At 39.6% G+C, this 17,931-nt stretch overlaps 1 protein-coding gene across 1 annotated transcript; it reads left to right on the top strand.

Annotated features, from left to right (window-relative positions):
* Nucleotides 1-5,830: 5,830 nt before the first annotated feature.
* LOC116036145 (trichohyalin-like) lies at nucleotides 5,831-7,972 on the top strand. The gene is made up of 3 exons (XM_031279639.2): nucleotides 5,831-7,136; nucleotides 7,488-7,750; nucleotides 7,908-7,972. The coding sequence occupies exons 1-3, from the start codon at nucleotides 5,831-5,833 to the stop codon at nucleotides 7,950-7,952; spliced, it is 1,614 nt and encodes a 537-aa protein (XP_031135499.2). The 3' UTR covers nucleotides 7,953-7,972.
* Nucleotides 7,973-17,931: the final 9,959 nt, after the last annotated feature.

Here is a 17,931-nt window from a genome sequence, read left to right as displayed (position 1 = left end):
GTACTTTCATTTTAAAATATAGTCGTCATTATAAGTCTTTGTTTCTAAATTTGGAAAGGAAAAACTTTGCAAAATCCTTTTGGTTGAATTCACAGTTTTTGTAACGTAACTTGGATGTAATTAGATTATGCACCATTTGCCCATGTCAACAAACAATTTCAAAAAACTTGTAATACATTTTTTGTTTGTCTTGATGTAAGTAATCAACTCAGTATTTTTCATGGTGATAGCTAAAGGTTAAAGTTTTTACCCTATTGACGTGAGAAGAAGAATGAATAGGCTATTTTTGGGTCTTTTTCGAAACTTTCCCCTAATAGGATTCTTCGGGCCTTTTTTTTCCTTACTCAGGACACATTGAGGATACAAAATCAGTTGAGTTTGCTTCTGTTGCAATTTGTTCTACCTTTTTTCATAAAATGACTGGACTATTTCAGATGTTTAATCTATACTGCCCAAATTAAAGTGAGAACATTTTGGGTCAAATGAAAGTCTAATGTCTCTGTGTTTATAACCAATTTATATCTGTTTTCACTTGTATTTCATAAATGGTATTTGACAAAGTGACCAGCTTTTTTGCTTTGTTATTAATGCAGAAAAAAGGTAAACTTCCAACATGCCTTGTACTGTGAGGCTTGTTTTTTTATTGCAGAAATAGTCATGCTTTTCTTTCTAAGCTTGTTGCTGCTACTTTTTGTCTGTGATTGACTATGGCGATGTTTTAACATACTGTATGTATGCATCTTATTAATGGCTTCACTCCTTAGATACCATGGAGCACTAAGGTTTATTTCAAATCTCAGGCCCTAACTCACCATTGCTCCCTGTGTGCTGGTGCTGGTCGGCCGGCTTTGTCAATCAGGAAACTTAATCACTGGCCTTGCCTTATTTATGAGGCAATTCTTGCTTCCTTCATATCTATGTACATTTATCCATCTGACAAATGCTGGAGGCTCCTGTCTCCGCTCTGTGACATATTCGCAAGACTTACTCTATCTCTCTGTCCTCAATGTCCGTCTTGAAACGCAAAAGAAAGGCTTCTATGTATTCTGCTCCTGGGACTTGAATTTGCTGCTGCACACTGATCTTGGTCTAGTGGAGCTGGTCTCTTGTTTTCAAAAGTAGGTTGAAGGCGTTGCAGAAGGGTACATCAGGTTGTAAATGCTTTGACTGAGCTATTTGCCCCTGTGTGATCTAGGATACACATACCTGAGTCTTCTCTTTGTTGTTGGTATAATCGTGGCGTGATTTGAAATTGTATTGTCTATTATATATATATTTATGTAATAAATTGATGTTGTGCTCACTGATTTATAGTGTGAACATTGCAGAAATGAGAGATTTCACATTGTTCCCTTCCTGTAAACACGTATGAACCACACTGTGCAGCTACTGTAATGATAGAGCATGTGGCCTGTTTGCTCGCATGCTGAAACTCAGTTTGATTTCACAAGAAAAAGTAGTTCTTAAGTAATATTTTAAGATATATCTTCAGTTTTATTGCACCTTGGGATCAGCAGGCACATGTCATACATGTGCTTCAATAACTTAATATTGACAAATCTGATTGGTTTACATTAAAAAGTGCTACTTATGTGACAAGTAGGTTAAACATCTCACCGTACAAAACGGTAGTTGAATAGTAGAATGAATAGTTTTTTGTGGGTTTATATATGTGGGTACTTATGCCCTACTTCAACTTAGTACCATCATCATCATGAGTTAAACTGCAATTAAGATGATGAGTAAAGAAAACGGCATAGATAAATAATAAACACTAAATAAAGTAGTTTTGTGTAAACAGATATTTATTTTAAATATGCAATCAAAAAAATGCACAGCCAATAATTGAATATTATTATTGAATATAATATGCTTACTACTTCATGTATCCCACATCGTTTGTGACAAGCCAGTGGAAGGGTGCATTGTCATACTGGCCAAAAGGGACTAGCAGCTTTCCCAGGCACAGCTGACGTGACGGTGCAGGGATGTCCTCTGCTCGAAGGAGCTTCTCTGCGTGTGTCAGGGCGCTGTCCTGGAAGATAGCAACGGGCCTCTTTAGTCGCCATCAGTACGGCCTGTTGACGGTGTGCAGGGGCCTCTGGGTTGACGATGCGGATTACTGAGGTTGCCATCTTCACTTATAGATACTGAAATACACTTAGACACAGTAACAGCACATTATTCATTTTATTTTAACATTATTTTATATTATGTATTCACTTTCTAATATGACAATGCATGTTAGTGTACAAAAAGGTAATTGATACCCTTTTATCACACAGCGAGGAGGAAGTATCAGAGCAGGATGACAACTGCTCAACCCTGATTACAGCTCTTCAGATGAAGATAACTTTGAGGTAGAGTTCATATAACTTCTGAAGTTGACATGTTATCCACTTTTCAGCCCATTTCCCTCTGGCAAAGTGTGTATGCCATCTGTACACTCAAAATCAGTTAAAAAATCCTTTGCCCCAAAAGTTGCCAGTAAAACATGTCTATCTGACAATTTCTATTTGATGAAATGCATTCCTGAGATGGCACATGCTGTTACAGCATGAACAGAAACATGAATTAGGTTAGTAATATGTAAAAAAGTTAATGTTTTGTGACAGCAACAATAACTAAAATAATTACAGCAACAATAACTTTATTCTACAACATGATTTTTCAACCAGTAGTTATGGAATTTAACGACAACTAGGCTGACTAAAGCTTTGTCTGTCCTGACAGTACTATAATGAGGGATTCTTTCACTCTGGTGACTGTCTTTACAGCCATCTGAAGGCAGCATTTATTTGGAGAGGGGGAGGGGAAGACGTCCTGGGCCACTATCCAAGTTTAGTAAATAGTGTTGTGACAGCAACAACAACTTTATTCTACAACATGATTTTTCCACCGGTGATTATGGCATTAATGAAAACTATGCAGACTATGCTTTTTCTGTCATGACAAGTTAGTAACGTTACTGTAACGGTAATGAATGATGAATGAAATCTGAAGGCATCTGAGGAGGGTCGCCCCGGTCTACTGTACCGTTATTCGATAGAAATATTGCCGTAACGTTAGTGTTTAACAAATACAATATCCTAATTTAAAAGGCCTCCGAGTAACGTTAACGTAGGCCGAGGACGGAGATTTGACCGAGACACTGACATTTATCTAGCTATCTAACGTTAGCATAAACGTTAAGGTAACCGGCGTACGCTATTAACACTATTCCGTAGTGGATACACAACAAATAAAATTTAATGTATTTTTTAAATGACTCAGTTGAGAATATTTTAATGAATGATTAGCGGTAACTTTAACGTTAATGTTACCTGTCAACGGGACTATAAGTTAGCTAATTTATAGCTAGCTTAAGCTAGTTGATACCATTAGCTTTCCGAAACGATCAAAAAAAACAACCGGGCAGTACAAACAGTGAGTGTAATGAAGAATTAATTATTTCAGGCTTAGTAAAAATATAAGCAGTGAGTGTTATAAATAATTATTTCATTCAAACTTACCAGAAATAATATAGGCTATGTTCGTTCACCGGAAACCTCCGTTGACCGCAGCGGTCAGCGAATCCTACGTTTCCAATTGGTAGTCTACAGGCAAACGGAGCGATTTAATTGGGGGAGTCTACGGTCAGTCGACGAATCAGAACGCGTAACTGAACGTAGACTTTGCACAACAGTAGACTCAACCTCTGCTTTTATTTAAAATCAAAAACAAAACAACAGAACTAGAACGCCGATAGTTTCTTCCACAGCGACACACAGAGTTCCAGTCCTTTTCCACACAACCCTTTGGCAAGGTAAGTCGCACTTTACAGCAGAGCTCAAACTACTTTTTTACTCAACTCTTTCTGTTTAGTAGAGCCGTATTGTTTTGGGGAAGTAGTACGTTTACTTTCCTCACATGTTTCTGTCAAATAAATATCTTTTTTTATCAGTTATATATCCAGCTATCAGATGTGCTGTCTGTGATCAGGAGATGCAAATGCACTGTCTCTTGCACAAAACAATTTTAATTTTTAAATGTTGCATTACGTGTTGCCTAAATTGCATGTGCACAAAATTGACCGCATGTGTAGTGTTTCCTTGCACTCGAGGACACTTTAAATTGACTAAGAGATTTGCAGTCCCTGCACAGATCACATGTGAATTAAAGATTATTTCTCAAACGTATGACTAAATACGTCCTGTTTTAAAATGATCTGTGGGTTGTTGATCTAAAACAAAAATGTCTTGTTGTGTTACAGTGAAGGTGTCTTTTGAGCTAGTCGTAGAAAACACTGCTTTCATTGTAGTGTTTTTATTATTTTTATTATTCTGACTAATAGTAGAAATATTGTCTAATATTATCATTCTCACTGTAGCCCAATGACGGACTGGCCATCCTCTATGTTCAGTTCAGTTCAGTTCAGTTCAATTTTATTTATATAGCACGTTTAAAAACAACCATAGTTGACCAAAGTGCTTAACAAAGTTCAAAATCAATGGGCCACTATGGGCCGCTACTGATAATATATGATAATATATATATATATATATATATATATATATATATATATATATATATAAGACAAATTATTGTTATTATTTGATTATTTTATATATAAAATAATCAAATAATAACAATGATTTGGCTTGTTATTTTTCAAAAAGTTATTTTTATTCGCGATCATATGGAGAAAAACGATTACGTTACAACGACGTCATTGTTTGGTCCAAGTTGCTGTTGCCATGGAAATGTTTACAGTTCCTATGTACCCGTGAACGGCGAGAGCGAGCAGCTACAATAGAAGTCTATGATAGTTTAAAAAATATTTTTTTTTTAGCGCCGAATCCATTATCACTGACCACCACCAAGATAAAAGAAAATGAATTGCGGCACGAAACGACCAAAGGGGGGAGCCGAGAAAAAGAGAGAGAAAAGATAGCACGGTTGGCTTCTGGTGAAAAATATGCTAAATTAAGTGATTTATTTTCCAAACAAAAGGAGTGTGTTGCTTCAGCTAGCTAATATTAACGTTAGCAGCTGCATATTTTGGTGAAACTGTTGTAATTTGAACTGTGGCCGTGCATTGCTCTTTCCGTGTATGATGTAGCTAGCTAGCTAGCTAGCTATTGTGCTTTAACGTCGAGCCGGTGTATTTGTGGTGGCTGTGCCTTTAGTGGAGCGGGTCATGTCGTAGCACCGCCACCTAGTGGTTTGCAGATGCTTTAAGATGTTAAACTGTTCTCGGCACATTTATGCTTTTTATGGGGTTTTTTTTGTATGTTTTATGACATTTGTGTGACTTTGGTGCATAGAAATAAAATGGCATAAAGTTAATTTGACTCATTTAGCGGCTGGCTCTCTGCCTCGTAACGTTACTACTCCACGGTTTGTTGAACTTTATACGTTACCATGGCAACGGTACACCTGTGTGTCTGACATAAATTAATACTTGATTGATTTATTTATTTGAAAGTACATTACCGTAGTCTGAAGTCTATATAATATAAGTATAATAATAATTATTATTATTATTCTAAGTGATATTTGTGGCAGACCTTTTGCATTTTTTTTATCAAGCACAGTACAATAATGATGTGTGACCAGATACAAATTTCTCAGTTTATTTAAGCTAAGTTAGAAGGTGTAGTTAAGTGAAATAACCTGCTTAGTGTGCTGCTTGAAACAATAATGTGATCAGTGAAGTAATTGCTGTGTGTGTTTGTGTGTTTGTACTTGCAGTTTCACAACGCCAGTATACAAACGAGAAATCATCGAGAAAATGTTTAGATCCATTTTTGGACTAAAATTCTTTCCAAGACCTCGGTCTTCAGGAGATATGGACTCTTCTTCGAAGAAGTCCAAACGAAGGAGTGAGAGACCTTCGTCTCCTGAAGACCTCAACCCTCCCACCATCTTGAGGGAGCACGGACGAAGGGGTGAGAGACCTTCGTCTAGTGGAGGCACCAACCCTTCTACCATCATGAAGGAGCACAGGCAAAGGGGTGAGAGCCCTTTGTCTTGTGCAGAAAACAAGCCCTCTACCACCAGGCAGCAAGAACGAAGGGATGTGAGCTCTTTGTTCATCGTGGGCACTAACCCTTCTACAATCATGAAGGAGCGCAGGCAAAAGGGTGAGAGCCCTTTGTCTTGTGCAGAAAACAAGCCCTCTACCACCAGGAGGCAAATACGAAGGGGTGAGAGCCCTTCCTCTTCATCCTCTGAAGAAAAGCGGCCTTCTACTCCAAGGCGACAGCAAGCATGGAGAGATGAGAGCCCTTCGTCTTCATCTTCTGAAGACGACCAGCCTCCTACCACCAGGCAGCGAGTACGAAGGTTTAAGAGCCCTTCCTCTTCATCCTCTGAAGACAAGAAGCCTTCTACTCCAAGGCGGCAGCAAGCATGGAGAGATGAGAGCCCTTTGTCTTCCTCTTCTGAAGACGACCAGCCTCCTACCACCAGGCAGCGAGTACGAAGGTTTGAGAGCCCTTCCTCTTCATCCTCTGAAGACAAGCAGCCTTCAACTCCAAGGCAAGAAAAAAGGGCTGAGAGCCCTTCGTCTTCCTCTTCTGAAGACGACGAGCCTTCTACCACAAAGAGGCAGCAACAACGAAGTCCTTTGTCCTTCGTAGACATCAACCTTTCTACCACCTTTAGGCAGGATGGAGGAATTGGTGAGAACCATTTGCCCTGCATTAACATTTACCAGCCTGCCATCTGGTGGGAGCACGTACGAAGGGGTGAGAGACATTTGTCTCGTGGAGATTTCAACCCTTCAAACACCTTGAGGCAGGACGGACGACATGGTGACAGCCCTTCCTTTACATCTTCATCTTCTGAAGACGACGAGCCTTCGACCACAAGGAGGCAGCAAGAAAGAAGGGCTAATAGCCCTTTATCTATTAATCTGAGTGGGAGAAAGGAGAGGGAGATCATTGAAAGAGAAAAGCAGCGTTTGGAGGAGGAGGGTTTAAAAAGAGAAAGAGAGAGGTGTGAAAATATGAAGAGAAAGAACCAGGAGAAGGAGAGGAAAATATTTGGTCTGCGTTCAAGAATGTACATTTGGTGGCTCAATCGCAAGATAGACCGCATTGCCAGGAAAATCCAATCAACCCATGTGGATGAGCGCTACCTCCTGCGTCATGGTAAGAAAGTAACATTTTGTCACATAAAATGTCATATAGGTATATGTATAGCCTCCTTTTAGATCACAGTAGATCAGTGGTGGAACAAGTATTGAATTTCTTCACTAGTAAAAGGTCCAACACCACTATGTAAAAAAAATATATATATATATATATTATTTATCTTATTTAATTATCAAAGGAAACCTACTCAGTTAAGCTAAGATAGCTCTTATCTCACTTATGGCACCAGGCCAACATATATTTTTAACAACTTGCTACAAAACAAATATGTTGCCTATTTCCTTTTGGGAGGGGTGTGAGTGTACACCTGGACTCCAGACTTAACCTTTCATATGCTTTTGGTTACAGGTCCCCTCAGAAATCCAGAGAAAATGGCAGAAAACGAATGGCTGCTTGACCAAAGGAGGGAGCTGATCGTGTACAAACGCAGACAAGAATTTAAGTTGGAGAGGGAAGTGCTAAAGCAAAGACTGAAGGTAGAGAGGAAGGAAATAAATGTGAAGGAGATGGGGAATATCTCTGAGTTATGCTGCAACTCAGATAGCCCAGATATGTTAAATCTTCGCTACGGGCCAATGCCAGTCAGGTCACGCAAACTCGGACTTGTTAACATATATCATTTAAGAGAATAGGAGAGCAATCACTTGACCACTTGATAACACACTAGAGTCAAAAAGCATTGTGCAAATAACAGTGTCCTAACTTAACGCCACCTGACCCAATCTAATTCATCCTAACCTAGCCTAATTAAACCAAGGTTAGCCCAACACCTATCCTAATTTAGCTTTGGTTAGGTTCTGGCAGAGACCTTAGGGTTAGGGTTAGACCCTAAAGACAGTACAAATTACAAAGTAAGGCAAGAATAGGTTGAAAATAGTAATACAAACTTCTAAAAAAAAAACACAGTAGAAAGAAGGAAGGCAACACTAGGGCGACAAAAGTGAAAAATTCAAATAGCCTTAGCGACAAACTTCGAAAAAAGTGACAAAAACTTTTTAAAAAATAGTCAAAAACTTTGAAGAAGGTCGCCCGGATAGCTCAGTTGGTAGAGCGGGCGCCCATATATAGAGGTTTACTCCTCGACGCGGCGGGCCTGGGCTGCCCTGACCTGCAGCTCTTCAGAAACAGCGACAAACTTAAAAAAGACAGTAGAAGTAACTATAGTCTTGTAACTGAAAAACATTTTGCAAAAAATGTCACGTACCCCCTTGCAGTTCTCCAAAGTACTCCCATTGAGAAACACTGGATTAGATCAATGGATCGCAGGTGGAGTGGGTCCTGAGTGAGAGAGAGAGATATTATTTAATAAGAATTAATAATAGATTTAATAATATATTTTATTTGTAATGCACTTTACATTTGGAGCAAATCAAAGTGCTACAGTTAAGATCATGGTAAAAGCATGGTAAAAACATCAATATAAAATACAAATAGACAGTGCAACGACCTGCAGGGTTAATTAAAACTCATAAGAGAAAGATGCGAAGATCCGTTGTGGCAACGCTGCCGAATATCCAGAAGTTAAAGCCCGAGCAAGAACAATCTTTGCTGAGTTTTGTTGGTGGCCATGATGTTGTGGCCCTCCTCCCCACGGGGTTCGGGAAAAGTTTGATTTTCCAGCTCACTCCGTTAGTGGTGAAGGAGTTGGCTAAGGCTAACACCAGCGATGCTAAGCCAATAGTTGTTGTCGTCTCCCCTCTTGTTAGCCTGGTCCCAGACAGTACGTAGCAGGGCGGAGCCAGGCTACCTGAGTGGCTCTGGGCAGATCCAATAGTTTTAAACTTCAACAGAGTACCTGCCTTCAAGGAAGTTAACACTTGAGAGAGTCTGGTAGGACCATAGACTGTATATAAGAATGGACCAACAGATCCCGTTGCTCTGGACGGAGACCAGTGAAGGATATTAGAAGCACTTTTCCGGTGAGCGCCGAGCGTTACTGCGCAGCCTCCAACTGAGAGAGACGACGTAAATGTGACGTGAGCAACCTGTCTGAAAGTTGTAAGTCTTCTGGTAGCTGTGCCAAGAGAAATCTCAATCATTCCCAATCTTGCAGAGACGGAGAGCGTAGGTATATGTAAGGAGATAACATAGGCACAGGCTAATTATTGCTAACTAAAATGCTAGTTAACATTAGTAATTAAACTTAAACAGCTAATGTAAGTCCAAACTGCCTGCGAGCTTCTCCTGTACTATACGGTAATTCCTCTACTATGAGACAGTAAGTCGCGTGGTTATGACACAATCGTTAGCCTATTTTTACAAAAATGTATACTACGGAGCCATAACGTGAGATACAAGGGAATGGAGCCTTTTATACATTGTTGTGTTTCTTTAGAAATAAACAATGGACAAATAGAGTCTTTAAACGCTTCAGATGTAAAGTTATTCGCTGTCAAAGTGACGTCAAAATGACGTCAAAATGAATGGCAGTCAATGGGATGCTAACGGGGGGGTGAGTGCTTATTAGCATCAAAATGGCTCCATAGGAGGTTCGGGTTGTGAGGAGACGCTTACCCCCTTGGGTAGGACCAGGCTAGATCCTTGCAGCAGTTTTTCAGCATTTGCTAAGGTGAGTGTCCTCCAGGAGGCGCTACAGGAGCCTCTGTTCCAGCCCACCTGCTGCTGCTGAATGTTCCTTTTTTTGGTTCATGCTTCATGATGATGATGATAACAGGTAAACAGCCTAACCCATTTTATTGTTTCATTGCATTGATTCAGATGTAGGTTGTATTCATCTTTTGTTTAGAAGTTGTTTTTTTTTATCATAAAGGAGCTTTTTATGCTTATCTTTTAAGTTAAAGTAGCAATACCACAGTGTAAAAATACTCCATTAGAAGTAAAAGTACTCATTATAAAAAACTGACAATATATGATACATTATGAAAGTGAATTATTATTGCAGATGGTGAGTAAGCAGCATTGTATTGTTGTAGCTAGTCGAGAGGCAGCTCATGTCACGCCCCCCCGCCTGCCGTGACTTCTGCACGGTGACAGTCTGGTGTGTGTGTGTGTGTGTGAATGTGTTTTGGTTTATTTCTTCATTTTGTTATGCCTGCCATGTGTTTGGTGTGTTTTCTTTTCTTTTTTTGTCTGTCTGTCTGTCTGTCCCCCCCCTCCCCCCCTGTTGATTCTCCCCACACCTGGTACCAATTCCAATCAGCGCACCTGCTCCTCATCCTGCTCCATCATCTGCCTTCAAATGCCAGTCGGACTTTCCTCTCCCTGCCGGATTGTTGCTTACCACCGAGTATGCTTTTTCACCAGCCTTTGAGGTTTGTATCTAGTCTAGTTTCTTGTTTTTGTACCTACCTGTCTGCTCCGCTCCCTGACGTTACTAACTGGAAGATCTCTGTTTTCAGAAATAAACCGTCTTCGGAATCCTCTGCTGCCAATAGCCACGCCACGCACTGGAACAAGTCTGCAGCCCCACTGAGGAACACAGCCCAACACCCCCTCTGCCAGTCCAGCCGTCTTCGGACCCAGCACCCCCACTGCCAGCCCACACTCACAGCTTCCCCTTCTGCCAGTCCAGCCATCTTCAGACCCAGCACCCCCACTGCCAGTCCAGCCGTCTTCGGACCCAGTACCCCCACTGCCAGCCCACGCTCACAGCTTCAATAAAATAAGATTCTTTACCACCTACTCCAGACTGCGCCTGAGTTCTGATCCTCCTTCCTGACAGCTCATTGTGTTTGATTTACAACAACACATCATGTTTTATAAAATGATCCTGTTTTGTATGAAAATTCTTAATCTGGGAGGAGTAACCAATAACTAAAGCTGTAGTTGAGTAAAAAAATGGACAATATGTCACTTTGAAATGCAATGTAATGGAGGAACAAAGTGTCATAAAATGAAAATACTAAGGTGCAACAACTCAAAATTGTACTTTAGTATTTGAGTATATTCAGTCTACCACTGGTGAAGAGGAAGAAGAAGACTAGGCTGGAGAAGAAGATAAAAAGATAATTAGTCCTGACATCATCCTTAAAACACACAAACGTCTCTATAATTGTGTTTTTACAGAGGCCTCTGGTTGTTACACTTGTAAAAGTCTCCGAAAAACAAACAAAACTAGAGAAGCAAATTAATTTAAGTGCTTTTATGTGAGTTTATCACACACGTAAAATTGTTGTTTGGAAATGTGATGTCTTGCACTTGAAAATCAAATGTTCATAACATGAAAACGTATCATGTATGGAAACCAAATGGGTTTCATGTGTGATAACGTGACATTTCACATTTTTTTGTAAATGTAAAATATTTTTAATTGTATTTAGATTTTTTTCAAACAACCAGTTAAAAGTTCATATCCAATTGAAAATAGTAATAATATATAAATTCCAGAAGAAAAAAAAGCTATTCTTTTAAAGTGTGCTTTTTACTACAACGGCTTTTTATCCAAATTAAATAGATCAAGGATTTTTTCTGGGTTTATTTTGAATATTTATTTAAAAAAAAAGGTTTTATTTAAAAAGTAATTATAATAGAAAAAAATAATCATTTTAAAAAATATTTACACCAAAGGTAGTTTGCTGTGGTGTTTGTTTTTTTGCTTGTAGCTTAATTTAGTGGTCTACTATATGCATAGTCAGCAGCTTAGTTACATTCTGTAACTTGAGCGATGGAAGTTGCCAGAGGACTTTGTTCACTGTAGAATACAGTGAGAGCAGAGTCTTCTTGCAGCAGGAAGCATAAACATTCATGACAAGTTCAAATTCATGTAAAAAAAGAATTGGTAAAAATCGACCCTGATGATCGTTAAGGATAATCCATCGTGTAAAGGCCCGGAGCCTTCCGCCATCTTGAAACTATTGACCAGGGATTTTAATTGGTTTTCATCACTGCTCGAGCTGTCCCATTACAACAGATTCAGGTCAGAGGACTTGACAAATGATTGACTGTGTCTCAGTGACCCACCCGCCCAATCAGTACAGGACGTGTAAATGAAATTGCGGGGCAGATAATGTTGCTGGCAGACTCATCATTAATTACTGCCCTTCTATCAATATCTAATTATACCGGCTGTCTGGCTGAGCGAGAAGGAAGATGAACCTCATACTGGAAGTCTTTATATTGGCAATATAGCCACCAAGCCGCGATGCCGTCCCCCTTAAAGCAGACATTTTTTCAGCCAGGTCATCACTGTCCAGAGCTCTGCCGGATTTCATTTCAGCTGTTTAATCAGAAGCTATTTTACTCTCCGGATGCAAAGTGAATGCAATTCATTTTCATTAACTACCTGGCAGGAAAGATAAAACAGCAGTAGTGTGAGGCTGAGAACCACTGCCTTAAAATACTCACTCACTCACACCTCATGTGTTCTGTCTATATATATCAATGTTGGATTTATTTTCATGGGATGTTGTGGTTACTGTTTTTGGATTTCAACCACAGACTGTATATTATTAATATTAATTAATAATTAATATTAACAGTCTATGATTTCAACTGAAAAATACCCAAATGAGCAAATCATTTTTTTTTCTGCAAGAAGATGCTGACCACAGAAAGGTTGGACTAGCCTCGACCAATTTTCACAATTTGATGAGTATTTAAGAAAACCACAAAATTCCACGTTATTTATTTATTTATTGAACTGTTGAACAGTTATATTTTCTGAAACATTATTTTCATACATTACAGTCTGGTGCTATGTATATATATATATATATATAATGCTGGTGGAAAATGCTGATTCATTTTAATTTATTGAGGTTTCTTCTTCGAAAAAGTCAAATCTTTGAGTCTTCAAAAGTCTTCAAAACCCCCAGCATGTGTAATATTTTTTAAAATGTAAACTCTTTCAGTCATTTTAAACCCTCCAAATTTACAAAGCAAATTATATATTTATTATTTATTATTATTTATATTTTCTTATTAGTATTTATTAACCGGTTTAATTTGGTTTACACACTGCAGACCTGTACATTTAGTTGTTTTTCTGTTACTTTGCGTTGCTTTTTATGTGGCAGTATTCAGGAGTTATTAGTATTAAGCTATGTTTTGTTTTTCCATTGATCCATCATTCTAAAAAAATTCTCTGTCACTTTAAGAAAGAAAAAGATCAGCCGCCTGCCAGTGTTTCCGTTTAAAAAGGGAAACCTGCTCTCTCAAACGGCGCCATGAAGTCTAAAAAAAAGTTGAAGTAATGATAAACGCCCGGTACTTTTTTTCATCAAAAGGGATATTTATAGGGTATATAATGTCACAGAAATAAAAATAAAAACTAAAGAAGCTGAGAAGAAAGGCACCGCCAGATAAAAGTTTGGACCTGCAACAAAAACACCATTAAGGTTTTAATCGGCGTGCAGTAAGGAGGAGACACAGTGCATTAGCGGAGGTACGTAGCAGACAGCAGGCTGGTTATTTTGGCAGTCAGATCATTGTTGCATTAATGTGTTTCTCTCAAGAGGACGATGCAGCTGTCCTTGAGTAAAGCACTTAAATGGTATTGCCTCAGTAAACACCCTGCTGCCGAGCAGTCGAGAAAGGGAGAGGACTGCTGGGTAGTGGAGGTGAAAGTCGGGCTAAAGAACGGCGCAGCGTTTTAATAATATAGATTGTATGAATGGGCAAACGGAGTGAAAACCTCACATCATATCCACTTTCTCCAGAATAAAGGAAAAGAAGCAAGTAAGCTTTAACAAACAACAACACGCAGCTGAGTTTACTGTCAGTACAAACAAACACCAAATCCACAATATGGTGTTATGGCACAGTTTAAAATCATATTAAAAGTGGCTTTGAAAAAACTATGTTAAACTTATATCAAAAGATATTTTGGTCTCCGCTTCATAAAACCGAGGGAAACGCATCATTACATTTTAGTGCTTAGATTTCAGTATCAGATCAGACTACATGATGTATTTGTCTTTCGAAATTGTCATTGTTCCAGATTAGGAGGTCAAAGAGAAATTGCTGACCACAAGTTGGACCCCTGCCAATCATTGCTTGCTGTCCTTCACGACATCCAGTACAGTACATAGAATAAGGTGCCAAGGATGACTTCCTTCTTCCACCTGACAGCACCAACAACACATTTTCCGTACTTAATCAGGGTTTTATGAATAAAAGTAAACCTGGAACCAGGGCTGTAGTCAAGTCCACCTTTGTTGAGTCCAAGACAAGTCCAAAATCAGGACTAATGGAGACAGAGTCAAGACCGAGTCCAAAGAGGTTCAAGTCCAAGTCAAGACCGAGTCCAAATGAGAGACAGTCAACACCGAGACAGAAAAAAAAGAATCCTCTTCAAGACCACTCACTTACCTGTTCATAATTGATGTGATGTAAGAGACAGTATATCTCATACTTTAAGATGATAATTTTGCTTTATTATTTGTAATAATCAAAAAGCAAGTGCCGAGTAACACACTATATAATCAAATTAGGCCATATTATTTACTTAAAATATAAATTGGAAATGTTCCCATTCTTGAACTTATTACATGTCCAGAAGAATTCATAGTGCAAAGTGTTCGCTGATATTGTGTCTGTGGCCAAAATGAAAAGGATTGATACCTGATGATTGAGGTAGCCTACTGTATATGATGCAGCCAGGCATATACCAGGCGACCAATCTCGATGCCTGATCCAGATGGATTTTGAATTAAACCAATACCTGTTTTCTGAACGAGCACGCTTCATCAATGGTTTTGTTTTGAAGGAGGAAGTATATGCAGTATAAGCATATAGTGCTGGACTCGGTCGAGACCAACTAGAATATTTGGCGAGTCCAATGCCCGGGACCCGAGACAAGTCCGAGTCCAACTAGCAACGAGTCCAAGACGAGTCAGAGACAACAGAAAAGCATCTCGAGTCCAAGTACTACAGCCCTGCTGGGAACCATTCCTAGTCAGTAGAAAGCATGTGAAACAGAGCTGCGTAAAACCCACTTGAAATCTGGCGTGCATGAGTTTACTTTAAAAAACTGCAAAGAGTAGTTTGTTTCGGCCCTACCCTGCCTAAAGGATATTTACTCCAGGCGCTGCAAGAATAAAGCTAGGGGAATTATTAAAAATCCAAACTACGCAGATAACAGTGTTTTCTCCCTGTTGAGGTCGGTAAAGAAGGTCCTGGATACACCGAAAGGCTCAGGAAGAGCTTCTACCCTTAGGCCACTAGGATCCTAATTAGACTGACTATAATTTTGACCTGTCCAACTCAGATCTCTCAGTCTAAATGGAGCCCGATAAGGCCTAAGGTATACTGTACATATACCTCTGCAGATGGTGATGATGCCCCGTGATTCATGTAATCAGTCAGTGTAATGCTCCTGACTCCAGGGTGATTGTTAAATGGTTACAGGTTCAGTTAAATTAAATTAAAACATAATTCCTCTTTCAGTCAAGAGCGAAGGCAAAGAAATTGCTAGACTTTAGCTCCCAGCTTCTACATTTGTTGCTTTCCACCATGGCACACTATATGGAATAAAACAAACAATTGTCACTACTTTAGTTCGACACCACACACCTGTCGAGTCGTGCTATCATCCTGCTGATCGTAGCGTCTGAATTCGGCATTCATTTGATGTCACGTTGGTATTTCCAGCGGCTAAAGTGGAGTGAAACAGCAGAGCAGGTGTCAACTGTCTGAAATATGAACATAAATATCAGTCAAAGACCTGTGGCTTTTATCCTCACAACTTGGTGGCAGGAACATTCAACAATCATAAAGACAGAAATCTACCACAGAAGATGCAGACAGCAATTCCCCTCTGACAGAAGCCTCAATAAACCAAAAGTTGTGTTTTTGAGTAAAGAGTGCAGCCGCAATTTTCTTCTTTCTTCGTCTTTCTTTCACTATCATCATTTTTGTTTTCTGAACTTGCACATGAAACCGAATATTTGGTCCCAAATCTTTCTTTCTTGGAAATCCGCCAGCTGATGTGCAGGTGGATCAGACAAAGAAAGAAAAAGACAGCATGTTTTTGTAACATTTCTGCCAGAGAGCCCCTGATGATATCCGAGCGTGTTGAGCGACAGACGGCCCCAGTCGTCCTGCAGCACCTGCAGATCAGATCTGTCACCTCCCTGCTGTCTTATCTTCCTGCTTCACTTAAAAGAGCATAAAACCCCGGCACCTGCTGGTCAATTATGGTCAGTAAGCCCCCTAACGCAGATTACTTCACAGACGACTTCTGGAAATGATAATCAATGCCACCGGATTTCAGCAGTTTTTGTTTCAACTTGAATCCAGAATAACCTGTTAGCAAAAAGGTTTTTTTTGTCATTTCTTGCATTGTTCAAACGCTTCTTGTTACGCTGCCACATTCAATTATTCTCCCTGCTGCTACGCTTGATCTTCCAGGGAGGTTTACAGGGAGGAATACTGTGTCAATTTTCTTGTAAGCGGGAGATGTCTGCTATTATTTCCTTCTGAAGTTCATGTGGTGTTCTTGTGAGGACAAATTTGCTCAGACCATGTACAAACAATGTTATAAAATACACTATAATATGATTCACTTACTTGACACGCTTGCAGGAACTGGGTCATTGTGGCAAAAAAAGAACAGAGAGCTAAAGAAAATGAATGAAAAGGCAATTGCGGATATAAATATGTATAACCCTGTGATGCATATATAAGTTTCCTGTTTGAAAAGAAACCTCACAGTAATGGCATGTGACAGACTGCAGTTTGAACATTTACATAAAATGAAAAGGCGAGGAAACATTGTGAGGACGTCGTTATGAAGAGAAAAATTCATGCAGACTGTTTTCATAAAGTAAACCTCTTAAATCTGAGCGCCGCTTCTTATATGCACAGGCTTACTGTACATGAAACTACATAGATCTCTGCAGTTACAGAGTAGAGAGGATTATAGAGATCTCTGCATAAACAAACGGACACAGACCTCTACTGATGTTATTGGGATGTCATGGTTATTTTAGATATCCTTCTTTTTTAATGTTCTCACAAGCTGGAAACTAGCCAAAGCAGTGAAATGAAATCCAACCTTTTTTTTCATCAATGTCTTGCTTTCTACAATATCTGCACATGGCAATCCTTAAGCACCACCCACATATTTGGGTTTGTACAATCAATTTAGTACTTTTTACACTGGAAAAAAAAAAAACGTTGCAATCCTGGCAGCAATTATGTTTCCTTCAAAATATTAGAAGCATGGTCCTGTAATAGAGGAAGCTGCAGTTTCAGAGCTGCATTTCTAGGACCCTAGTTTTTTCGGATAAATGCTAAAACGTTGTTACAGTACCCCTAACTTAACCTTAACCTAACTCTGACCTTAAAGGCAGATTTATGCTTCTGCGTTAAATCAACGCCGTGGCTACGTACGTGGGTACGTGGAGACACTACACCATGGTCTGACGTGCACCTCTCAAACAAGTTGACTACCCGTTGCGGCGACGCACGTCGCTCGGCCGTGGCTTGGTAGCGTTGCATTTTCCCTAGTCTCGCTTTGCCAGACCATCCACCTGCTGCGGAGCGGAGGAGGGTCTGGCTACTCCACACAGCATTCCAGGATGGGAGAAAAACGTTCTCTGGTTTATTGGCATTTCTTTAGACCAATCACAATTGTCATGGGCGGCGCTAAGCTCAGTACAGAGCCGCTGTAAAATAGTCGTGCGAGAGAAAACTCAGATTGGACCGATAGTCTAGCTAGCTGTCTCAGTTTACCCTGCAGAGATCTGAGGAGCAGTTAACCATAGTCCTCATAAATCCACCGGAGTTTAAAATTCCAACACAAAGAAAGCGGAAGGAAAATACATGGATCCGGCTGAATTTCCTGCGGCACCGGAGCAATCCCGGAAGTGGAACGTCAAGGATATAGACT

This window comes from Sander lucioperca, chromosome 10, assembly GCF_008315115.2.
Source record: "Sander lucioperca isolate FBNREF2018 chromosome 10, SLUC_FBN_1.2, whole genome shotgun sequence".
NCBI lineage: Eukaryota > Metazoa > Chordata > Actinopteri > Perciformes > Percidae > Sander > Sander lucioperca.
This window is presented reverse-complemented; position numbering and strand designations above follow the sequence as displayed.